Here is a 26,297-nt window from a genome sequence, read left to right as displayed (position 1 = left end):
GAAGGACACGTTTCATCACAACTCAGGAAGAGTATTAAACCAGACCATATTACATGGATGGGTGAGGGGGATGTCTGGTATTCATTTTAGAGGGGTAGTTGTGGGCCCTGATTGACACCCCTCTGCCTCCATCATCCCCTAGATGGCTATAGACTAGAAGGGGTAGGGAGGTGCTGTGTATATTTTGTATAGACAGGTAGAAAGAGAACTTGAGTGACGGCTAATGCTTCCCCAATCTTGTATTCGGGGTGAGGCACGGGAGGGAGACTGGGGAAGGGTTAGTTATGGATAGCTCTGTGATTACCCCCCCGCCATCATTACCAGGGGTAGCTGCTCCATTCGCTGTGTGTGGTCAGACCCTCACCCACTCATGTAATGTGGGGTATTTACCGCTTAAAGGAAACCTACCACTTGTAGTGGCAGGTTTCAGATGGAAATACCGGGCACCAGCTCAGGGTGAGGTCAGGGTGAGCTGGTGCCGGAGCTTATTCTTGTTAGTGTTTTAAACCGCGGTATCGCGGTTTAAAACACTTTTTAAACTTTATAGCCGGCGCAGGGAGATACGCGCTCGGCGCTTACCATGCGCGCAGCTACATAGGAAGTGAAGGAGAGCCGCGCGCATGGTAAGCACCGAGCGCGTACCTCCCTGCGCCGGCTATAAAGTTTAAAAAGTGTTTTAAACCGCGATACCGCAGTTTAAAACACTAACAAGAATAAGCTCCGGCACCAGCTCACCCTGACCTCACTTCAAGTGGTAGGTTTCCTTTAACTTTAACCCATCTGCACTTCCTGGGGGTTTCCAGACTCCACAGACTCGGCCAATCACTGACGGGGGCGGGTCATCACTCCAACCATTGATTGGCTGAACAGCTGCCACTAGTATTTCATGTGGTGCCCAGGGAAAGGGAAGAGTCAATTCTTTTGTATGATACCCCTTTAAATCATTCATTGACCAGGTAGTGCATCATTTGTAATAAATGTGTCCTGCCGAGGCCCCTTGCACACGGCCACATTCACTTTGATGGGTAATACAGTCATCAGTTTGAATGGCCGCATTGCAAACCATAAGGTGTCGGGAAGAAATAGGCGATGTCCTTTCTTGTGCTGGATTTACAGCCCGTCCGTCTGGCTTCTTATGGGGGGGAAGGCGGGTTGTGTGAGGAGCGCTCATTACCCCCCAACCCCTTGCCCCCTCACACCTGTACCTGTCTACATGTTATGCTCAGGTACATCCAGGGAGGGCACATGGCCGTGTGTAAGGGGCATTGAATTGTAGGATTCCTCTTCCTCTCGTTGAGCAGAGTCTTGTCCTTCCTCTGGCCTGGGCATCGGCCATGTTGGACATTTCTCATTATCCATTTCTTTTGTTTTCCTCCCATTCATGGCAGCCGCTCCACCTCCCCTCTTCACTACCTCATGATTGACAGCAGTGAGTGACAAAAGAGTGGCAGACATGTAATTATTGCATTATTTCCCTGCTACCCGCTTTATGCCCACCTTCTGTCATGTGAGTGGCACCGGGCAGAGTGGAGGGGCGGCTGCTGTCACATTGATTTATTGCTGCCGGTGACTCACGCTCGGTGCTCTCATCCTGCCAATCTGCAAGCCGTGCCCAAAACTGGCATCACAGCTGTTTCTGTGTACTGTGGGATTGTGATGAAGACTCTGCTGCGTATGTGGGAAGGATGGAGGAAAATGGCAGGCGATGACCTGGATTTACACCACCCAAGCGGGCAGCTGTGAGAGAAATCAGGCCATGTAAGAAACCTGGCTCCAAACACACAAAGTATCACTGCCTGACGATACTGTTACATCCAGTCCACTTAAAGGGACACTCCAGTCACAGCTAATTCAGTGTATAGTGCATGGCCTGAACCTAGAGTCCTGCCCCCTCCCTTCAGACCCCGCACAAGGTATAATTCAGTGAGTCTGCTGTGACTGGAGTGTTCCTTTAAAGGGAGCCTTTAGGGCCCCCAAACCATTGCCTTCATGCAGCTGCAGGTCACCCAGTTCCTAAGCTTTTTGACGGAGAAAGGCGACAAATCTGGTGGGCGCTTGTTAACATGGTGGATGCATTTCCAGCTTAAAGCAGGTGTGGGTGAAAATGGGTGAGAACAAATAAGTGACAGGAGCTACTCCTCTGCTTTTACTCTCTCCTCTCACATGCACCATGCGTGGTGGAGCTGTGGTGAGTACACATTACTTTACTGCTCATGATGTCCATATATACAGACCCCTGGTTGATTACACGTAGGGTTACAAGTTCCCCTCCAGAAGCATGGAAACATCGTGATTGACAGCTGTAAGTTGCAAAGGACCCGTGTGGGGCCAATTTCTGAGGCCCTGCAAGGCATTGGGGGGGGGGGGGGGTCACTGGACTTGGGTCCTCTTGAGGAACACGTCAATGGAATAACGGGTGCGTGTGAGGTGAATTTAGATGTATTGATTTTGGCTTCTCTTTGTGCAGGGTTTCTAAGCTGACACAAGTTACCAGGCTCCCTCATTGACCAAAGGGGCCCCAAACCTGCAGACACTTGGCCATTACTTCCTATTAATGCTCTATCCTCTGCTCTGTTACCACTTTGGACCCAGCAGACTGCATTCATACTTGACAGTCTTTCTGACTTATCTTCCGTGCCCCGCTAATGCTTGTGACGCTGCAGAACAACCAATCAGAGAAGGCACAGGTTCAGAGGGGAGTAAGAGCAGCATCCTAAACCAATCAGAGGCAGAGGGTGTGTCTTAGACTCCTTGTAGATGGAGTAACTGAGCTGTAGTCACAGCCAAAGTAATTGGAGGACGGGTGGGAAAATTGTACATATATTTTCTGAGCTCTGTCGGAGGCGTCATGAAGCTTTTCTGACTTGCGCTGAATTGTTACCTAAATGACCCAACACATTTATTTAAAGGGGAGAGATGTGTCCTTCAGCAAATGTCTTCAGATGAAGCCATCAATGTGATCCCATGATGGGTGCCATCTAGTGATTATTACATGATGGGGCCCAGTGACTGGGGACGATGTGACTTCTATATGTAGAATAATCCCCTCCCCTGTGCACAGGTGATGGATATCAGGGTAGCGGGGGCTCACAGGTCACCCCTCCGGGTAGAGTATTTGTGTCATCTATGAGGATCTATCGTCCCCCAGGAATGGTGACCTCAGCAGCTGATCCTGTGACGAGTTGTCAGGCGTCTCCAATACTTATAATTGGTGTTCAGCGCCCGGGCCCCTGGCAGCCATCCACGGCCGCTGAGGATTGACACTAATAGATTTCAGGGACACATCACCGGAGGAGAGAAATGTCACTGAGCAGCGGCCGCCACTGACAAGGTGCAGGCATTTATAACTTGTGAAGGCTTCAGGGACACATTACATTGCGTCGGTGTGGGTTTCCTTAAAGGGGCAGTAAGTCTGGGTAACATACATACGAGTAACCCAGAGTAAAGCCTGACTTCCAGATACTGTATGGGCAACATAGTTACCACTGACCCACCCAGAGGTTCCCCTCGTGCCTCATATGACTGGTGAAGCTGTGATGTCTGGTGGGTAAGTGCCCATTGCAATGGGTGCTCAAAGGCCTCCGAGGTCCAATAAATCAGATACTTCTCCTCTATCCCTTTAATATCAGCACTTCTGTAAGGAGTTAATATTTCTGGTCTATTAGGGACAAAAAAAAAAGTGTGGTAGAGCTTCATCCGGGTTCCTCGCAGTCGCAGCTGGGTCTGATCCAAGATGCATGAGCGGAGCGAGATGCGTATCTTATGGTTATTAATTTCTCATAGAAAGTTATTATGGTAATTATGGAAAGAACACGTGTCCTATAAAGCACATGGAATGTTACAGCCTTTATACTTGTAGTACAGGACAGGAGTCCCGCGTGGAGGTACTGGTTCTGGGAGTCCAGGGCTGGCTGATGAATGCAGAGTGTTACCTCTGTAATGACATCGCTTCCTGTTGATCACCTTTGGAATGACCATAAGGGATGAAGCTATATATGTATATGTAGTGGAGTTGCCCTTTATCTCCCATCTGCTGCCGGTCAGGGGAAAGTTCTGCTGATGATGGGAGATAATTGAATAGGCGAGCGCTGGCAGCGGAGTGATGACTTGTGGTGTTGGCAGCTGCCCGGCTGCCCCCAGGGCTTTCCTGCTGCGGATTAACATTCTTCTAGTTTACTATTCTGTATTATTCAGCCGCTAATAAGCGAGAACAGAAATACAGGAACTGCAGAGCTCCGTCTGTATCATGTATATATGGTTTATCAAATTAAAATAGTTTTTAAGGGGTTTTTTCCAAGTTTACAAAATATCCCTAACAAGCGTATTGGAGAGGGTCCGACTGCTGTGACCTCCAGGAATCCTGAGATCCGGGGTCTTGTTCATACTAATGAGTGGAGAGGCGGGTTGGTGTGTTCAGGAGTCTTGACTAATGGAGAGGGACACAGCAGCGGGGGAAATCTGTAGGTTATCCTATTAGGGTTGCATAATGCATTGAAACCTTAATACTTGTGTGATACTTTCATACGGTTCAATCCCGGGATTCTGTCATGTACTGAATGACTTCTGCTGTTGTACAGACTCCTAGTATCTGTCTGCAGGGGAATCCTCAGAGGAGATGTGGGGCAGGGAATCCCTTGTATAGATGTCGGGTCGAGGAATCCAATAGATGTGTCAGGCCAGCAGCAGAGCAGGAACCACGTCATCAGAAAAATACCATCTCCTGTCCACATATGGTGTCTATACATCTCCCAGGACTTCCCCAGACACAATGGGGCAGATTTACTTACCCGGTCCGTTCGCGATCCAGCGGCGTGTTCTCTGCGGTGGATTCGGGTCCGGCCGGGATTCACTAAGGCAGTTCCTCCGACTGGCGCTGTTGCGCTGATGAGCATCAGAACGCAATCAAATTCACCGGCCTATCCTGGATGAAGGTAAGTGCAAGCTCCACGACACTTTCCGTTTTTTCAATGTGGCGATTTTTCCGAATCCGTCGGGTTTTCGTCACGTGCATGCCAGCGCCGATTCGCCAAAATCCGATCGCGTGCGCCAAAAACCCGGGGCAATACAGGGAAAATCGGCGCAAATTGGAAATATTCGGGTAACACGGCGGAAAACCGCGAATCGGGCCCTTAGTAGATGACCCCCAATGTCTCTGTTTTATTTGAATAACCTGAATAATTTGGGATTTGAGCTTTCTGTAAACACTATTGTTCCTGTAACAAAGGCACCGAATAATAATTGAGAGGTAGGGGCCTTAAAGGGGTTCTCCAGCCACATACTTGGTAGCCTCCGTACACAGGGTAGGGGCTAACTTGCGGATTGAACTCCCATTTTTGTGATCCGCTGGAGACCCCCACTGATCAACAAGTGAGCCCCTATCCTGTGGGTAGCAGCTAACTTGTATGTGGCAGGAGGATCCTTCCTAGGATTGGTCATCAATTTCAGATTCCCAGTATTTATGGAAGTGGGCGGAGCTTTGTATGCAGCAGGATCTGTCCTCATTCAGTTTCTCTCCTTGCACAGGTTTCTATGGACGCCCATGGACTATGGAACAAAGAAAGGAGCTGTTCAGGAGGTGAGTGCTGCGCTGTGTCATACAGATCTGTCCTCCTGTCACCCATACGGATTTACCCAAAACCCCACGACTATGAGCATGTTGTTTGAAGCTTCCATCACTTTTTGTTTTTTAAACTTATTGTCTTACTATCCTAGACTTCAGAAATGGGGCCTGAACACCTACCTGTATGCTCCGAAGGATGACTACAAGCACAGGATGTTCTGGAGAGAGATGTATTCTGTGGAAGAAGCCGGTAACTATTCACACTTTACACCTTACCGACTCTAAGGCTGTAGGGACTGCAGATCACATCATACCAGAGTCACTGTGGTCTACTCCTTAGTGTTTCCTCTCAAGAGAAACCTCTGACTTGTCACTATGACTAGTCCGAATAGTTTACAATACTAGTTATCCTTTAAGAATGGTTAACTGTGATCTGTTAAATCCGAAAACCGGAGAACTGAAAGACACTAGGAGGGTCTCGTGAGACTGCTCTGTGCTTCCTCTTATGAGCTCTTGTTCCTGCTCGTGTTTGTTGCTGCTCAAGACAGAAAATTGTGCAGCCTGAACACGGTCCAACCTGTTTGGCAATAAATAAGACGTACTGTTAGTTCACCTTTAAAACCATTTATTGCTTAAATGCCAGATTTGTTAATGCCACTACTGATCTTCTGGATTAAGAAATTTCATGTATGTAGACAGTGACTACACCAGCAGCAGAATAGTGAGTGCAGCTCTGGGGAATAATACAGGATGTAACTCAGGATCAGTACAGGATAAGTAATGTCATGTATGTACACAGTGACTGCACCAGCAGCAGAATAGTGAGTGCAGCTCTGGGGTATAATACAGGATGTAACTCAGGATCAGTACAGGATAAGTAATGTCATGTATGTACACAGTGACTGCACCAGCAGCAGAATAGTGAGTGCAGCTCTGGAGTATAATACAGGATGTAACTCAGGATCAGTACAGGATAAGTAATGTCATGTATGTACACAGTGACTGCACCAGCAGCAGAATAGTGAGTGCAGCTCTGGGGTATAATACAGGATGTAACTCATGATCAGTACAGGATAAGTAATGTCATGTATGTACACAGTGACTGCACCAGCAGAATAGTGAGTGCAGCTCTGGGGTATAATACAGGATGTAACTCAGGATCAGTAGAGGATAAGTAATGTCATATATGTACACAGTGACTGCACCAGCAGCAGAATAGTGAGTGCAGCTCTGGAGTATAATACAGGATGTAACTCAGGATCAGTACAGGATAAGTAATGTCATGTATGTACACAGTGACTGCACCAGCAGCAGAATAGTGAGTGCAGCTCTGGAGTATAATACAGGATGTAACTCAGGATCAGTACAGGATAAGTAATGTCATGTATGTACACAGTGACTGCACCAGCAGCAGAATAGTGAGTGCAGCTCTGGGATATAATACAGGATGTAACGCAGGATCAGTACAGGATAAGTAATGTCATGTATGTACACAGTGACTGCACCAGCAGCAGAATAGTGAGTGCAGCTCTGGAGTATAATACAGGATGTAACTCAGGATCAGTACAGGATAAGTAATGTCATGTATGTACACAGTGACTGCACCAGCAGAATAGTGAGTGCAGCTCTGGGGTATAATACAGGATGTAACTCAGGATCAGTAGAGGATAAGTAATGTCATGTATGTACACAGTGACTGCACCAGCAGCAGAATAGTGAGTGCAGCTCTGGGGTATAATACAGGATGTAACTCAGGATCAGTACAGGATAAGTAATGTCATGTATGTACACAGTGACTGCACCAGCAGCAGAATAGTGAGTGCAGCTCTGGGGTATAATACAGGATGTAACTCAGGATCAGTACAGGATAAGTAATGTCATGTATGTGCACAGTGACTGCACCAGCAGCAGAATAGTGAGTGCAGCTCTGGGGTATAATACAGGATGTAACTCAGGATCAGTACAGGATAAGTAATGTCATGTATGTACACAGTGACTGCACCAGCAGCAGAATAGTGAGTGCAGCTCTGGATTATAGTGCTGATTCCCTGAATGAAGGAGGGCTGGAGCACTGATTTAGCTCTATGGTCCTTTCTCCCATTCTCCTGTCTGTGTATCAGTCCTCGGAGCAGTCGGCCTCGGCAGTGTTATACTTGTGAAGTAATAGTTATATCGCTTTATTAGATAAGAATAACAATTTAACCAGAGATTCTGCCTGTCGCCACGCACAGCAGTAAACCAGAGATTGGATGTTTTGTCGGCCATTTATTTAGCACTAGTTGGTCCTGCGGGCACCTTTGCCACCTCTGTACTGAATTATCAGTGCATAGAAATACCATGAGATCTAAAACCTTTCAATACGCCCTTTAACCAGCTTTGTGTTTCCTACAGATCAGCTCATGACGTTGATCGCCGCTTCCCAGGAATTTGGGATCGAGTTCATCTACGCCATCTCTCCGGGACTTGATATAACTTTTTCTAACCAAAAGGAAGTGTCCACGTTGAAGCGGAAGTTGGACCAGGTGAGATACAGACTGCTAGATACTGGCATTGAGCTGCGGAGAGAGCGAATCTTCTGACCACATGACCCCCGTTTCATCTATTTCCAGGTCACGCAGTTTGGATGCAAGTCTTTTGCCCTTCTGTTTGATGACATTGATCACAATATGTGCCCAGCCGATAAGGAAGTGTTCAGCTCCTTCGCCCACGCACAAGTATCAATAACCAATGAGATTTTTCAATATTTAGGTGAACCTGAAACCTTTTTATTTTGTCCCACAGGTAAGTGCAAGGAACCCCCCCTGATCAGTTAAGCCGTCTCATTGTAAGAAGCGACATAAACTCATGACAAATCTCTTTCTGCAGAATATTGCGGGACGTTCTGTTATCCCAACGTTGCCCAGTCGCCGTATCTGAGGACCGTGGGAGAGAAGCTGCTCCCAGGCATAGAAGTTCTCTGGACTGGTAATTTTGATTTGTGAAAGTTTTTTTTTTTTTTTTTCTTACATTGATGATCACCGGTTGCCTTTGAGATCAGAAGGTTATTCTCTATCCCGAGGATAATAGATGACTTGAAGATCAAAGAATTCTGGTCATGTTTGCTCATCTTCATGGACTGTCGCAGTGTCATGTGGCAGCGCTCCTCTTTATCTCCAAAAGCGGTGTAGAGAATTAATGGGGTAACAACCCACAATCATGACCAGAACCAGATCCATGTTCTTGTGCTTGTGTGGGTGCCACTAGTTGGACACCTACCGATTTTAGCTTAGTATTCCCTTTCCTTGGAAAATGTTACATTTCCTGGGTTCCGCCATCTTTAAATGCCGGTTGGCACCGTCTGTGGTGTCGTCGGAGGGTGGTGATCAGTGCAATGGCTAACCTCCACAGTAATCTGCTCGCAATGATGGATTTCAGGTTCGCACATTGGGGGTCATTTACTAAGGGCCAGATTCGTGTTTTCACGGCGTGTTACCCGAATATTTCCGATTTGCGCCGATTTTCCCTGAATTGCCCCGGGTTTTTGGCGCACGCGATCGGATTGTGGCGCATCGGCGCTGGCATGCAAGCGACGGAAATCGGGGGGCGTGGCCAAACGAAAACCCGACGAATTCGGAAAAACCACTGCATTTAAAACAAAAAATCTGTCACGGAGCTTGCACTTACCTTCACTCAGCCCGAGCCGGTGAACTCCAGAGGAACTACCTTAATAAATCCCGTCCGGACCCGAATCCAGCGCAGAGAACGCGCCGCTGGATCGAGAATGGACCGGGTAAGTAAATCTGCCCCATTGTGTCTGGCACAGAAGTTTGTGGTGTTTCCTGATGAGAGACGACTGGTGTCTAGAACCGTGGGTTTTATTTATAATTGACTTTTTTTGGTATAAAAACAAGAGACGGGCTGTAAAATAGAAGCAGTAGATCAACCCTATACAGCAATACAGTTGTATAGCAGTATATTGTGTAAGGGATCAGACTCCTTAGGGTTCAGTTAACCTAGGGGGCTGAAATGGTAATAAAGTATGTAAAAATATTTAAATCGCCCTTCCTTTCCCTCGAACATACAAAATAAAGTAAAATCATAAACATGTCAGATATCGCTTTTTTTGCAATTTTGTCTCCAATAAAAATATGAGTAAAAAGTGATTAAAAAGGTCTTACAGTTCAAAATGGAATCTATGAAATCTCTGACACCTTACATGGCTCCATACAGCGACGTATAGGAAAAGTTACACGTGTCGGCATATGGCAATATTTAGTTTTTTTGCTGCAAGGTTTGTGGATTCTTTAAGACATAACTAAATGGATAAGTGTGGTATCTCTGCAATCGCACTCATCCAAAGAGGTGGAAGCTGGAATTTTTTTTTTTCCATTTACCCAGAACATGCCACAAAATATGAAATGGTGCAACTAGAAAATACAATTTTGTCTCCCGGATAAAAAAAAAACCCCTCATAGAGCCTTGTAAAAGGAAAATGGTTACGGCTTGTGGAAGGAGCGTCATGTAAAACAGAAATACAAAAGGTGAAATAAAAACTTAGTCTTGAAGGGGTTAAAAGGTTTTATCAAAAGTTTTTTTTTTTATTGGCATCAGAGAGGGAACGTTAAAAGAAGACCAAGTCTCTAACCTCCTGAGAAAAGTTAGAAATGGACAGGGGTGAAATGTTGTAGTTGCGGACGTTTCTTGTGATCCTAAAATGGTGCAAAACTCCGTCCCCTGCTGTGATCTTTTCACTTTTTTTTTTTCCTTTACTTACTTGGTTTCTAATTCTTTCAGGTCCTAAAGTTGTTTCCAAAGACATTCCAGTGGACACCATCGAAGAGGTATCCAGAATTCTCAAGAGGTCTCCCGTGATCTGGGACAACATCCATGCAAACGATTACGATCAGAAGAGACTTTTCCTGGGACCGTACAAGGGTCGTTCTACCGAACTGATCCCGCGGCTTCAGGGAGTTCTTACTAATCCAAACTGTGAATTTGAGTCCAACTACGTGGCGATCCACACGTTGGCCACCTGGTATAAATCCAACATGAACGGCGTGAGGAAAGACGTGGTAATGAGTAAGTATAACACACTGTACAATAGGTCATCAAAAGTATCTGCGGCTACTTGTACCTTCTGTGTGTGTGTGTGTGTTTGTCTGGAATATCATTATCCTTATTTTTCTTTTGCAGCTGACAGTGAGGACAGCACAATATCCATACAGATAAAATTGGAGAACGAAGGCAGCGACGAAGACTTGGAAACCGATGTACTGTATAGCCCCCAAATGGCTCTTAAATTGGCGCTGACTGATTGGCTGCAAGAGTTTGGTGTCCCGCTCCAGTATAGCAGTAAGTTTACGCATCGGGTCAGAAGTTGCGGGGGGGTCACCGGATCTGCTACAGCCAATGAGTTGCCTCCTCGGACTTTGGGACATCACATACGTTTTCGAGGGGACTTTACTTTGTTGTCCTCAGTCCAGACAGGACACTCATTGGCTGAAGCACGTCCTGTGACCCACTGGAACTTTGGACGGGTGAGGAACGAAAAGCAGAATTACCGGAGTGAGGGAGAAACTGATGGATTTCAGATTTCCATAATGAAAGGAAAATCCCGGAGCTGTCCGTCACTAGTCTTGACACAAGGTGACCACCTAGAAAAGACCCAGTACAGCTCGGTCCATCAGCAGTTTTAGAAATGACCCAATTACATTGGAAAACTTGTAAAAGAAAAAAAAAAGCGAGAAATAAACCGTGAAAATGTCCTTTAGGGGTCTTCTAAGATTTCATGGGGGACATATCAAGTACACATGCACAAAAAAACTAATAATACCCACTACACTACAAAAAACATTGCCATAGTCGCCTGCTTTGCCCGAGACTATACATATTATATATCAAAATGACCTAAATAAAATAGGGAATTCATTAGTAATGTTCATTTTGAGTTAATCCACCTTCAAGGCTTGTGAGTGGGTTTAAGTAAAGCAATTTACATAATACTTAATAAACTACAGGCGGGTGGATCACAGAATTAGCAGGGAGACTTGATGCGGTCTCCATGAATTAGCCCCATTAAGTGGATATGAGGCTGCTGGTCCTCTACATGTTACTTCATTACATGGGAATATACTTCTACTGTCCTTGTTTCTAGCTCCTGTGATTTATTATTGCATATGTGGGGTCTTCTACCTGCCCCCCCCACCCCTTCCCCTAGTGGTAAGGAAGGAATGATTTTCACACTTTGGTGTTATTTACAGGTGTGCATGTGCATTATCAATGTGTTTTTGATATGTACTCTCTCTTTTCCTAGACCGCCAGGTCGCCCACAGTGGAGCAAAGGTCCCCGTTGTCGGAATGGCTCCGTTAATTTCCACTCCATCCCTCAATGCAGCGACCACCGTCACAACCGTTTACCAGCAGCCCATCATGAGCCAAGGAACCGGACACAGCGCCGAGCCTCCCATGCTGCCCAAGGAGGAGGAGAAGAAGCAACTAGACGAGGAGCCCATGGAGATGGTGGTGGAAAAGATTGAAGATGTAAATAAGAACCAAATCTTAACAGACATTGTGGAGGCCAAGATGTCTGAGGAGCTGAAGCCGATGGACACTGATAAGGAGATTGTGGGTGAAGGCAAGTCCTCCGAGTCCTGTATGCAGGAGGACGTGTGTAATGACATTGCGCCTATGCAGACTGACGAACAGGTTAATAAGGAGCTGTTTATCCCTGGTCCTAATGAGAAGCCCCTGTACACCGCCGAAGCCGTCAGCTTGGAGGATTTACAGTTACTCGCAGACTTGTTTTACTTGCCTTACGAGCACGGACCAAAAGGTGCACAGATGTTAAAGGAGTTTCAGTGGTTGAGAGCCAACAGCAGCGTGGTCAGCGTGAACTGTGTGGGGAAAGACGCAGACAAAGTAAGGAGCACTTCTTGTAACCATGCTGGCTATTGAGGACCAGATACAACAAGTCAACATTTGTATCTCTCATTTGTGTGTCCTCTGGCTACTATTAGGCCCCCAGAGTGTGTGCATTGGGCCTCAGATGGCAGGGGAGGGGGTTGGATGCTGGACTTTCTCTTTTCATGACACGTGTACATTCAGCCGAGCTGTATAAAAGTGCTGGCAGCCAAACGTTCATACAGTAAAAGGCTTAGAGTACAGTATTGAGGTTTGTGTAGGTCTACACAAAAGATATAAACGTTTACTTGCCTCATCGCTCCACCCAACCCCTTAATGTTCCGCACCATGGGCTGTCCGGGCCTCTTCCCGATGCATTTACAGGTGCTTGGAATGTCCACTCAGACAGCTTCCGGCTGGGCACATCCATCCATCCCATGTCCCAGCGCTGTATAGGGTGCTGACTGGGATATGGTGACAGGTGAGTTTGCCCAGCCAGCCACAAGCTGTCTGAGTGGAGCTCGGTGCAGGACACCGAGAGGGACTGAGGAGAAAAGTACATGGTTATTTATTATCTCTCATTTCTGCCACCCCCAAACCACATGGCAATTTTTTGGGCTCTTGGATAACCCCTTTAAATATCTGGAATTGGAGTGATCCGATCCTCTAGTCCAGTGATGGCGAACCTTTTAGAAACAGAGTATCCACTTGTTCATCGTGAAGCGCCAACATGGAATTTTAAGAAGGAACTTATTGCTATCTGTTCTTCCACATTTTTCAATTGTATCGGCCATCAATATAGTTGAAAGAAGGAGAGCAAATTCAGATTATCATTGTAGCTTCTCTCCAGGTTTTCCCTGTAGCAGAAGAATGGTGGGTCCAGCAGGAGGACCTCCAAAGATAATGCAGTTCTGTTAATCCCTTCTTACTTTCCCACAGTTCCAAACAGCCAATGAAATGTCGCTTTAAAATAGCGCTGAGAGCAGCATCTCTTAAAGAGGACCTGTCACCCAATTTATCGGCACTAGGAGATGTTACTAGAGTAAGCAGCTCCTGGTGCTCGATCAAACGCCGCAGTAGAGTGATAGCGTTACCGGAAACCTCCGGTAACGCTATCTAACACTGCGGCAGGGTATAGTGTAATTGTCGGACAGCTCGCAAAACTGTCCGACGTATTCATGAGGGGGACGGGGTTGGGGCGTGGCTAGGGCCGTTGACGGCCGCCTATCGCGCGGCAGTCGCTGCCGGCCTATGGAGCGAGTGGGGCGCTCCGGGAAGAGGCAGCGCCTCGGACCGCCCCCTCATGAATACATCGGACAGCTTTGCAAGCGGTCCGTTGATTGCATTGTACCCCGCCGCAGTGTTTGATAGCGCTATCACTCTAACACTGCGGCATTTGATCAAGCACTAGGAGCTGCTTCCCTTAGTAAGCATCTCCTAGTGCTGAAAATTTAGGTGACAGGTCCTCTTTAAGTTTCCTGGTACTGCAGGAAGATTCAGTGGATTTAGTCTGTTCCGTGAACTCTGTCCTGGGACAATGGCCTCAGTGCCCACAGATAAGGCTCTGAGTGCCACCTCTGGCACCCGTGCCATAGGTTCGCCTCCACTGCTCTAGTCCTATCTATTATAGCCACCTAACAACCACTCTTGGATGGCAGGTGCCCTAACGGGAGCTCTTCAACAAGAAGAGCGGGTTGCTCCGGCCTTCAAGGGTTATTACTGGAAATATTTATTAATCTGAAATCCATAAGACGGGTGATCAGTATATCAGATCTTGGTGGAGCGACACCTGACACCCCTAGCCGTTCAGCATTTGGGTGAGCCTTGTAGCTTTTCGCAGGCTATTATTCACAGTGCCATGCATAGTACAGTGGATGGTTTTAACTTGAATGGGACTGAGCTACAAAGAGGCCTTGTGCCAAAAGCTTGTGAAGTCACTGACCTGTGAAGCGGGGCGCTAGGTGTAGGACCCCCAAACTAATATTGTCTATCCGGCGTACCCCTTCAACGCAACATACAGTCGCTACCATCTTGTCTTCGTGTTTATTGACATGCTATTGTCGTCTTTGTATTGCAGATAACTGAATGGAGATCCCGAGCAACAAAGTTTGAAGAGATGTGTGGAGTGGTGACGACCATGTTCACTCGACTCTCAAACTGTCCTAACAGGACCATCCTCTACGACTTGTACCCCTACGTCTGGGATATCAAAAGTATCATTTCTATGGTGAAGTCTTTTGTGCAGTGGCTAGGTACGTGATGGAAGAAATCCTTCGCTCTTGAACCCACAGTTACTTGCTCCAGGGGTGAACAAAGCTCTTAAAAAAACCCACTTTGATAATAATTGAGATCATACAATGTAGAGTGAAGATTTCCTCTTCCTCTTTTTTCCGAGAGCGTTTTATTCCCCCTGTGGTCTGACAGTCATGAAATGTGTAAACTGATATCTGTGACTGTGGAGCGGTCTGAAAACAATTGGGCTCCGTCCTATAGCGAGGGTCATCCCCGTGACTTTGTGTTACCCTATCATGTACCCAATAACCCGCTGCTTGCTGTGTAGCGATAACGTCATTGCTATTTTTAACAGACCTATTCAAGAACTACAATTGACACCCACCGGAAAAGAAAAAGGTGACCCTTCAACCCTCCCCCTCAGCGCACGCGAGCTCTGCGCAAGGCTATTCTGGTGCTTAAGGGGCGTCTATATCCATAAATGGGGTGGGACACGATTGAAGTTGAATTTGGGCAAAAGCCAATGTTGTGCATCTATGGAGATAGATGCACTGGTTTGGATTTGCAGGTAAATTTCCCAGTATTGTTAGTTTCTGTAAGATCACTACATGCACCAGCACGGCCTAGACTACTAGCGTAGCCGTCATTTTATTTTCAGGTTTCAAAGTCGCTTAAAGGAGCAGTGTGGAAGTTTTTTTGCTTTTCTGTGACACAGCAGGCAGCGTTACTTGGGTACTACTAGGGAGCACCCTGATAATGGGCAATGCTTGCCACCTACGTGGCTTCAAATTTGTTCAAATCTTAATGATAGCCAAAATTTGAGAGATGTTTGGATAAAGGAGCCTTTGCTTCCATAGATGCAAATAGTCCAATAGTACTAGAACCATATTTCTAATGGACTGCAAATACAGAATTGGTGAGAGGTCCTGAGCCACAATGGCGTCTCGGAGCCGCAGGTGCCTTCAGACCTGACGCAGATGGAGTGTGTGTCCTATTCTCTCGCTTACTAACGATTGTATTGTGTCTTCCTCATTGTGCACAGATGGGAGAGAGCTGAGCACAAGTGTCTGCTGCTAATGGATGGAGAAAGAAAGATGCATACAGCGCTCTGCAGCCATGTTATACATGACCTCTGTAGACAGGCAGTGTAGGGAATCCTGGGGTCACATGTGTTCAGCCATTTCTACTTCTTGTACTGTAAATGCCCTTGGCATTCAAGGGACGCTCCGGTTTAGAGCCACCTGGATTTTTTCAGATAATACTGGATACTCCATTTACAGGGACACTCCTACACCTGGGTCAGTAGATGTATCTGATGTTGGTCGATCTCAATTTGATAATGATAATTTTTATAAAGTGCCATTATATTACCTAGCACTTTACAAACCATAGGGGATATGTACAAATAAAATACATTACATAATACAAACCGTCAATGGGACAATAGGAGTGAGGGCCCTGATCACAAGAGCTTACAGTCTATGGGGATCAGGGGGTGACACAAGAGCTTACAGTCTATGAGGATGAGGGAGTGACACAAGAGCTTACAGTCTATGAGGATGAGGGGGTGACACAAGAGCTTACAGTCTATGAGGATGAGGGGGTGACACAAGAGCTTACAGTCTATGAGGATGAGGGAGTGACACAAGAGCTTACAGTCTATGAGGATGAGGGGGTGACACAAGAGCTTACAGTCTATGAGGATGAGGGGGTGACACAAGAGCTTACAGTCTATGAGGATGAGGGGGTGACACAAGAGCTTACAGTCTATGAGGATGAGGGGGTGACACAAGAGCTTACAGTCTATGAGGATGAGGGGGTGACACAAGAGCTTACAGTCTATGAGGATGAGGGGGTGACACAAGAGCTTACAGTCTGAGGATGAGGGGGTGACACAAGAGCTTACAGTCTATGAGGATGAGGGGGTGACACAAGAGCTTACAGTCTATGAGGATGAGGGGGTGACACAAGAGCTTACAGTCTATGAGGATGAGGGGGTGACACAAGAGCTTACAGTCTATGAGGATGAGGAGGTGACACAAGAGCTTACAGTCTATGAGGATGAGGGGGTGACACAAGAGCTTACAGTCTATGAGGAGGTGACACAAGAGCTTACAGTCTATGGGGATCAGGGGGTGACACAAGAGCTTACAGTCTATGAGGATGAGGGGGTGACACAAGAGCTTACAGTCTATGAGGATGAGGGGGTGACACAAGAGCTTACAGTCTATGAGGATGAGGGGTGACACAAAAGCTTACAGTCTATGAGGATGGGGGGGGGGGTGACACAAGAGCTTACAGTCTATGAGGATGAGGGGGTGACACAAGAGCTTACAGTCTATGAGGATGAGGGGGTGACACAAGAGCTTACAGTCTGACGTCACGTGGTCTGTGTGCAAGTTAATGAGGCTGAGCTGCAATAGCAAGCACGGCCACTATACAATGTATGGGTACATTACCTTTAATCTCCTTCCTTGACTCCAATTTTGTCATCTTATTATATAAGTATTACGATTACTTCTACCCCCTATATAGTGATCACCATTCTCCACCAGGACACCGCTGCAGGTAGTGGCCTGTATACAGCTATCACATCATCTATGGGTGATGCCTTTACTCTGCTGTTTTAATTTAGGTCAACAATTCTCTGGGTAAAGTCCTGAAATAGTTTCTTACCGGCACCTTAAGATAAGAAAACCCCTTTAAGTGAACAATGTATAACATAACTGATGCTGCTGCCTCCGTATACAGGGCTGTCATTGGGCGTAAAGATGCACGCTATTGCTTGCTGTTATCAGGCTAGTGATACACAGTTGTCTGTGTCCATCGCACCTCCCGGCACACTCTTCTATTTCTACTTTGTCTTCTATTCCCATTGCTGAGCCCCTCCTTAATCTTTGGCTTTGGCAGCCATGTACAACCCTGAAGTTTATGGAGTGGAAGGCTTCGCCCTCCCCGGAGAGGTCACCGTGAAATAATAATCCACTAATGCAAAAGGTTGTGCATTTTAGAGGGGTTTCTTTTAACAAGCATTAAAAAAACAAAAAAATAATTCATTTTGTAATTCTTGCATACATATGTGCTCATGCACCTAATGAGCTCCTCGAAGCCAGGTAGTGATCCTATGAAAATGGACAGGAGGACAGGAGCTTCGCCTCTGGAGTGCATCGTAGTATAGCTGAAAAGGTTACTACTTCAGGTAGTAAAGGATTAAAGCCAGGCCTCAGCATGACTGTTCGCTTTGTGGCAGCCTCTAGAAATGGTTTTCTGTCCTTGTAATCGATGAGCAGAACATCTGCAGTATAGTCAAGACGACTCCTTATGCCCAAGGACTATACTGTCAGCTTTAAGGAGAAAGGAGGAGTAGGCTGGTTACATATGTTCAGCAAAAGGAGGAGGAGAGAGATTCTGTATTTTCAGCTGCGAGAAGGAGAGGGAGGCTGATTCTGTATTCTCGGATATTGGAGGGAGAAGTGGAAACTTTCTGCAATGTTGGAGACTTATTCTGCATTATTTGATGCCGGAGGGGGGAAGGAGACTGATCCTGTATTCTCGGATCTTGGAGGGAGAAGGAGTCGTCTTCTATATTTTCAACTGCCAGAAGGAAAAGGAGCCTGATCTGTATTTGCTGCCGAAAGGGGGAGGCAGCCTGATTCTGTACTAGCTGCCCGAGGGGGGGAGGGGGCAGCCTGATTCTGTACTAGCTGCCCGAGGGGGGGAGGGGGCAGCCTGATTCTGTACTAGCTGCCCGAGGGGGGGAGGGGGCAGCCTGATTCTGTACTAGCTGCCCGAGGGGGGGAGGGGGCAGCCTGATTCTGTACTAGCTGCCCGAGGGGGGGAGGGGGCAGCCTGATTCTGTACTAGCTGCCCGAGGGGGGGAGGGGGCAGCCTGATTCTGTACTAGCTGCCCGAGGGGGAGGGGAGGCAGCCTGATTCTGTACTAGCTGCCCGAGGGGGGGAGGGGGCAGCCTGATTCTGTACTAGCTGCCCGAGGGGGGGAGGGGGCAGCCTGATTCTGTACTAGCTGCCCGAGGGGGAGGGGAGGCAGCCTGATTCTGTACTAGCTGCCCGAGGGGGGGGAGGGGGCAGCCTGATTCTGTACTAGCTGCCCGAGGGGGGGGAGGGGGCAGCCTGATTCTGTACTAGCTGCCCGAGGGGGGGGAGGGGGCAGCCTGATTCTGTACTAGCTGCCCGAGGGGGAGGGGAGGCAGCCTGATTCTGTACTAGATGCCTGAGGGGGGGGAGGGGGCAGCCTGATTCTGTACTAGCTGCCCGAGGGGGGGGAGGGGGCAGCCTGATTCTGTACTAGCTGCCCGAGGGGGAGGGGAGGCAGCCTGATTCTGTACTAGCTGCCCGAGGGGGAGGGGAGGCAGCCTGATTCTGTACTAGATGCCCGAGGGGAGGGGGGGGGGCAGCCTGATTCTGTACTAGCTGCCCGAGGGGGAGGGGAGGCAGCCTGATTCTGTACTAGCTGCCCGAGGGGGAGGGGAGGCAGCCTGATTCTGTACTAGCTGCCCGAGGGGGAGGGGGCAGCCTGATTCTGTACTAGCTGCCCGAGGGGGAGGGGGGCAGCCTGATTCTGTACTAGCTGCCCGAGGGGGAGGGGGGGCAGCCTGATTCTGTACTAGCTGCCCGAGGGGGAGGGGGCAGCCTGATTCTGTACTAGCTGCCCGAGGGGGAGGGGGCAGCCTGATTCTGTACTAGCTGCCCGAGGGGGAGGGGGGGCAGCCTGATTCTGTACTAGCTGCCCGAGGGGGAGGCAGCCTGATTCTGTACTAGCTGCCCGAGGGGGAGGGGAGGCAGCCTGATTCTGTACTAGCTGCCCGAGGGGGAGGGGGGGCAGCCTGATTCTGTACTAGCTGCCCGAGGGGGAGGGGGGGGGCAGCCTGATTCTGTACTAGCTGCCCGAGGGGGAGGGGGGGCAGCCTGATTCTGTACTAGCTGCCCGAGGGGGAGGGGGCAGCCTGATTCTGTACTAGCTGCCCGAGGGGGGGAGGGGGCAGCCTGATTCTGTACTAGCTGCCCGAGGGGGGGAGGGGGCAGCCTGATTCTGTACTAGCTGCCCGAGGGGGGGAGGGGGCAGCCTGATTCTGTACTAGCTGCCCGAGGGGGAGGGGAGGCAGCCTGATTCTGTACTAGCTGCCCGAGGGGGGGAGGGGGCAGCCTGATTCTGTACTAGCTGCCCGAGGGGGGGGAGGGGGCAGCCTGATTCTGTACTAGCTGCCCGAGGGGGAGGGGGGGCAGCCTGATTCTGTACTAGCTGCCCGAGGGGGAGGGGGGGCAGCCTGATTCTGTACTAGCTGCCCGAGGGGGAGGGGAGGCAGCCTGATTCTGTACTAGCTGCCCGAGGGGGAGGGGAGGCAGCCTGATTCTGTACTAGCTGCCCGAGGGGGAGGGGGCAGCCTGATTCTGTACTAGCTGCCCGAGGGGGAGGGGAGGCAGCCTGATTCTGTACTAGCTGCCCGAGGGGGAGGGGGCAGCCTGATTCTGTACTAGATGCCCGAGGGGGGGAGGGGGCAGCCTGATTCTGTACTAGCTGCCCGAGGGGGAGGGGGGGCAGCCTGATTCTGTACTAGCTGCCCGAGGGGAGGGGGGGGGGGCAGCCTGATTCTGTACTAGCTGCCCGAGGGGAGGGGGGGGGCAGCCTGATTCTGTACTAGCTGCCCGAGGGGGAGGGGGGGCAGCCTGATTCTGTACTAGCTGCCCGAGGTGGAGGGGGGGCAGCCTGATTCTGTACTAGCTGCCTGAGGGGGGGAGGGGGCAGCCTGATTCTGTACTAGATGCCCGAGGGGATAGGGGGGGAGGGGGCAGCCTTATTCTGTACTAGCTGCCTGAGGGGGAGCGGGGCGGCCTCATTCTGTACTAGCTGCTCGAGGGTTGGGGGGGGGGGGGGCAGACTCGGCCTCTACTACTAGCTGCCGGATGGGAACGGAGCCCGATTCTGTATTAGCTGCTGGAGGTGGAGGAAGCCTTATTATGTATTTTCAGCTCCCAGAAGGAGAGGGAGATTGATTCTGTATTGTTGGATGCCGGGGCGGGGAAGGAGACTCAATGGGGCAGATTTATCAAGCAGTCTGAAAGTCAGAATATTTCCAATTGCCCATGGCAACCAATCACAGCTCCCCTTTAAAATATTCATGAGCACTGGTGAAATGAAAGCTGAGCTGTGATTGGTTGCCATGGGCAACTGGAAATATTCTGCCTTTCAGACTGCTTGATAAATCTGCCCCATTGTGTATGGGAGGGAATGGTATGGGACTGATTGTGGCTGCTGGGAGGGAAAAATACTTTAATGCTTTTTATGATAATCTCTGGATGACCTGTATGGCACCGGTGGCAGCGGAGTAAATGGCCGAATAAATGTGACTTCAGAGAATTATGGGCTGTAATAATACTGGCTTCCAGTAGCCGTGAGCATCCGAGGTCTTGTGCCGAGATCAGTTGGGGGGGAGGGGGAGGGTTCGGGTGTAAGGGGTCACAGATTTATTACAGCCTGGAGGATTGGAGAAGTTAGAGCCCCTTTCCGCAGTTTAAGTATTTTTGCTGGAAATGTAGACTCTCTCAAAAAAAAAAAAAAATTTTTTTTAAAAACGCCTAAAAACCCCACCGTGTAACGTTCTCCGCTTGGATCTGATTTCAACAGGGTGTCGTAGTCAATCTTCAGCAGAGTTCTTAAGTGGAGACCAAGAGCCCTGGGCCTTTAGAGGAGGTCTAGCAGGAGAGTTTCAGGTATCAATATGACTTCCAAACTGAATGACTTTATTTTTGTTCACACGTTATTTTTCGACAATCCGTTTTTTTTGAGGATGAAAGGCTTGGTCTGCTGAAGGCGGAGACTGTCACAACCTAATGCATCTTTCCTTTATTTTTTGTAACCATCCTGTTTTTCAGGCGGAGGAGACGTTGCAGCCCCAAGCGCCGGCAGCAAGCTGCGCAGCGCGTTTTGCATTTCACACTGTTCCTTTGCAGGTTTGCGTTGCGCTCGCCCCCTCTCTTTCGCGCACAGCTGGCGCAGGCTTGGCTCATGCGAACTGAAACTCCATGAACAAAGGTGAAGTGGTTTTGGGGAACTGTAACTGGGGGGAGAGGATGGAACTTGCTCATGGACTTTCATGCGCGCGCTGATCTTTTTCCCTCTCACAGGTGTGCTGGCGCGTGCGCTGCATGTGGGGGCGGAGCACTGTGCGGGATGGCGCGCCTCCTCCTGGTCACAGCCAACCCCTCTTCAGACCAACCCTTTGCGCCAGACGCACTCTGGTGCTTTCCTTCACCTGTAAAGCTTGAACATGGCTACCGAAAAAATGTTAACCCTACAGGGCGCAACTATGTGAATTGAACTCAGTGTGCAATTTTTTTTTTATATTTGTTTTTCTTATATATTTTCATTTTTTATTTGCCGAGATTCCTGCAATGGCATGTTATTTTTTTTTTTAATTTTAGTTTTTATTTTTTTAACTACCCATAAAGCTTTTTTGTTTATTTTTTTTTTTGTTTTTATTTATTTTTGTTTTCCATTTTTGCTTTTGTTCATTCTTTCCCGGTCTGATTTTTGTCTCCTCGTCTTTTCTTCTTTTTCCACAGCGGATGCTTCCGATTGAGGGAGCAAATGACCTCTTTTTTCAGCCTCCTCCCCTGACACCGACTTCTAAAGTCTACACCATAAGACCTTATTACCCCAAAGATGAGGTGAGTCTCTAACTTTTATGTCTATCTAAATCAAAATCCATCATGATAAACCAGGTACATTTTATTCATAGATCCAGGCACCGTGACACTGGTAATCTTCTTATGCTGGTATCTTCTTTCCTTCTAAACTGTTAAAATTATGCTAGTGAGCCTGTGGGGCTCTGGTGGGTGTATCCAGAGCCCTTCACTGGTGTAGCTTCATAGGATGTTATAATGAGCAATACAGTTTTCCCCTAGAAGACCTGCTCTGCTTATTATAGTAAGTGAAAAGACATCACAGGGGGGCTCTATAAGTGCCCACCAGAGCCCCTCATGCTCATTAGCATAACTGCAAAAGTTAATTTTACAAGCAAGAAGGCCATGAATAACAAATCTAAGAAGATCAGCACAGTCACGGTGCCTGGATCTGTGAGTAAGTCTCCCTTGTTTATCATGATGGATTTTGATGGTGGATTTGTTTTCATTCCGTCAGCATTGCTGTGCCTCTTTCTGCTCCTTTCTCCTGTAGTGAGCATTGTATCTGAAAGCCTTCTCTGGCTCCCTCCACTGTACACCTCGGACAGATAAGGACAGCTCAAATGCTGAAGGGGTTGTCTAATTTCATTAAATTGTGACTTTTTAAAGTAATAAAGCTGTAATCCTTACCAAAAGTCCATTAGTGTAAGGAGGCTCAGCTCTTGCTGATGGAAGAGATTGGATAGTCAGGTGGTCAATGTAAAACCTGACTGGGTACAGGGGGCACAGTCTCCATAAATTAGGCAAGGTGCTTATTGTCTCTAATTGCCCCAGTCCCATGTGATTGCCAGGTGCCAGCTATACCTGCAGAAGTTTCAGATCTACATCTCCTCGATGGTGCAGTCATGACACCTCATATATCACAAATGACCGCTGCAATATATATAATATATCTATCTCATTTACTTCTAATTTCCCTATCTAGGCATCTGTTTACAAGATCTGCAGAGAAATGTACGATGATGCGATGGACGATCTGCCGTTCGAGAGTCAACCTGACCTGATAGGAGACAGGTAAGTGCCCGGGGAGTATCGCTGACAGCAGCTCGGATGTTTCTGCTTATTTATTCAACCTACTCTAAAAAGACTATTGGACCTCTGGTGATTGGGGGTTCTGGTCGTCAGACCCCCACCAATGTGGTGTTTTTACACTGTTTTGGTTTACTGAATAGGCATGAATATTTTAAGAACTTGTAGGACATTAAGGTGATAGTCCCAAAGAAATATGTTAGAAACGCGCCTTAATTTCCGGACAGCTGCATGTGGGAATGGACCTGTAATATGGTCATATCCCACGGACTATACACATTGTGCAGGAGGGGAGTCCTTTCATCATACAGAAATTTGATGCCAGGACTCTGTCTACATTGGTGCTGTATACAGTACTAACCTAAAAGTTCTTCTGGCAGGCACAGAGTCCTTGCATCATATTTCATATACTGCCGTCCTCTGCAGTCTGTGTTATCGGACCAATACGCAGGTCTATTTCCACAGGCGGAAGACTTTTTTGTGAGCAACAGGTCGTAGGTGGATGCAGGTAACGACATGGCCCATTTTTTTATTTTTTATTTTTTTTTATTTTTGTGTTTCTGATTTTCATTCTCCACCTTCCAAAAGCCCTAACGTTTTTTGATAGCGCCATCTGAGGTCTTGTTTTCTGCAGGACAAAGTGTATTTGTCAGTGTCTACAGTTAAAGGACCACTCCAATCACAGCGGATTCATTGGATTATACCTTGTGCAGGGCCTGGAGGATGGTTCTAGGAATACAATGAAAAGTCGTGCTCCTCCCTTTAGGCCTGGCTGCACCCTGTATCATTCGCTGAATTAGCTTTGAGTGTTCCTGTAATATTCCGGTCCATGAACAAGGAATATTGGAAAGCGATTGACCCATCCTCTGGCAGGGTCTCCGGCAGAACCTAGATGCGTATATGATGTGTACAGGCAGTCCCCGGGTTACATACAAGATAGGGTCTGTAGGTTTGTTCTTAAGTTGAATTTGTATGTAAGTCGGAACTGTATATTTTATCGTTGTAATTCCAGACAGAACTTTTTTGGTCTCTGTGCCAATTGGATTTTAAAAATGTTGGATTGTCATAAGAATCAGGAGTAACACTAAAGCTTCATTACAGACGCCTGTGATAACTGTTACAGCTGATTATTGTAGCCTAGGACTAAAGTACAATAAATTACCAATATCCAGAGGTCCGTTTGTAACTAGGGGTCGTATGTAAGTCAGGTGTTCTTAAGTAGGGGACCGCCTGTATATGAGTCTTCAGCGCTGAACCCTTTGTAATGCCGTGTATTTCTATCACCCAGGCTCGTCGGAGGACTCCTGTCTCACAGTCTGGACTACTGCTTTGTGCTGGAGGATGAGGACGGGATATGCGGTTATGCTGTGGGCACTGTAGACGTGACGCCTTATCTTACAAAGTGCAAACATTCCTGGATCCCTTTCATGCAGGAGAAATATACAAAACCGAAAGAGGACAAAGAGCTGTCAGCAGCTGAGGTAAGAGGGTCTACACTCCCCCAATTATGAGTCCCATTACCTTATGCCCCCCCCAGAGCAATCTCATTTGGGGAGATTTGTAACTAAAGTAAAATAACATTGGATAATGACCATTCGCAGTGTAGGGGGCTGTATATACTGTCTGTACCTTCTCTCCGCTCCGGAGGGGACCTGAAACCGAAGTGACTCCACATATAATCTATTGAATAATACATGGTGCAGGGCCTCGGGGGAGGAGCAGGACTCATTCCCTTTGTATTCCTAGAACCTGGAGTCCTGCTCCTCCCTGCACAAGGTATAATGCAATGAATCGGAGGGTTCCTTTAACCACTCTTGGGATGGATCAATGATCTTATATTCATGACATTATCTACCACTTACATCTTCTCTTTCTTCCCTATAGAAAATGATGCTGAGTTTCCACGAGGAACAAGAGATATTACCCGACACATTCCTGGCTAATTTTCCTTCTTTAATAAAAGTGGATATTCATAAGAAAGTCACAGATCCGAGTGTAGCCAAAGGAATGATGGCCTGTCTCCTGTCTTCTCTCAAAGCCAATGGTGAGTACAAGCGCAGGGACTGCACCGCTGTGTGTTTCATCTACTGGCAGCATGGTTATTATGAGAGTAAAACTTGAATTACATAGTTTCCTATCTGCAGGCAGCATGTTATAGAGCAGGAGGAGCTGAGCAGATAGGACACTATATACAATCTGCAGGCAGAATGTTACAGAGCAGGAGGAGCTGAGAATACTGTACATAGTGTCCTATCTACAGGCAACGTGTGAGAAACTGAGCAGATTGTACATGGTGTCCTATCTGCAGGCAGCATGTTATAGAGCAGGACTAGCTGAGCACATTGTACATTGTGTCCTATCTGCAGGCAGCATGTTATAGAGCAGATGGAGCTGAGCAGATTGTACATAGTGTCCTATCTACAGGCAACGTGTGTGAAACTGAGCAGATTGTACATTGTGTCCTATCTGCTGGCAGCATGTTATAGAGCAGGAGGAGCTGAGCAGATTGTACATTGTGTCCTATCTGCAGGCAGTATGTTATAGAGCAGGAGTAGCTGAGCACATTGTACATTGTGTCCTATCTGCAGGCAGCATGTTATAGAGCAGGAGTAGCTGAGCACATTGTACATTGTGTCCTATCGGCAGGCAGCATGTTATAGAGCAGGTGGAGCTGAGCAGATTGTACATTGTGTCCTATCTGCAGGCAGCATGTTATAGAGCAGGTGGAGCTGAGCAGATTGTACATAGTGTCTTATCTGCTGGCAGCATGTTATAGAGCAGGAGTAGCTGAGCACATTGTACATTGTGTCCTATCGGCAGGCAGCATGTTATAGAGCAGGTGGAGCTGAGCAGATTGTACATAGTGTCTTATCTGCAGGCAGAATGTTATAGAGCA

General features: G+C 47.8%; 1 protein-coding gene across 1 annotated transcript in view; it reads left to right on the top strand.

The window, feature by feature from the left end:
- OGA (O-GlcNAcase) overlaps window positions 1–26,297 on the top strand; it is a 29,322-nt gene that overhangs the window by 1,761 nt on the left and 1,264 nt on the right. The window contains exons 2-15 of the mRNA XM_072130477.1: window positions 5,524–5,575; window positions 5,713–5,810; window positions 7,952–8,082; window positions 8,170–8,341; window positions 8,426–8,524; window positions 10,334–10,618; window positions 10,733–10,891; window positions 11,853–12,457; window positions 14,517–14,691; window positions 21,315–21,400; window positions 22,253–22,357; window positions 23,298–23,386; window positions 24,690–24,882; window positions 25,286–25,445. Coding sequence (XP_071986578.1) covers window positions 5,524–5,575; window positions 5,713–5,810; window positions 7,952–8,082; window positions 8,170–8,341; window positions 8,426–8,524; window positions 10,334–10,618; window positions 10,733–10,891; window positions 11,853–12,457; window positions 14,517–14,691; window positions 21,315–21,400; window positions 22,253–22,357; window positions 23,298–23,386; window positions 24,690–24,882; window positions 25,286–25,445 — 2,409 coding nt within the window. The remainder of the gene's footprint in view (window positions 1–5,523; window positions 5,576–5,712; window positions 5,811–7,951; window positions 8,083–8,169; window positions 8,342–8,425; window positions 8,525–10,333; window positions 10,619–10,732; window positions 10,892–11,852; window positions 12,458–14,516; window positions 14,692–21,314; window positions 21,401–22,252; window positions 22,358–23,297; window positions 23,387–24,689; window positions 24,883–25,285; window positions 25,446–26,297) is intronic.

The sequence above is a fragment of the Engystomops pustulosus genome, chromosome 11, assembly GCF_040894005.1.
Source record: "Engystomops pustulosus chromosome 11, aEngPut4.maternal, whole genome shotgun sequence".
Taxonomy (NCBI): domain Eukaryota; kingdom Metazoa; phylum Chordata; class Amphibia; order Anura; family Leptodactylidae; genus Engystomops; species Engystomops pustulosus.
The sequence above is the reverse complement of the archived record's forward strand: the minus strand, read 5'-3'. Positions and strand labels throughout refer to the sequence as shown.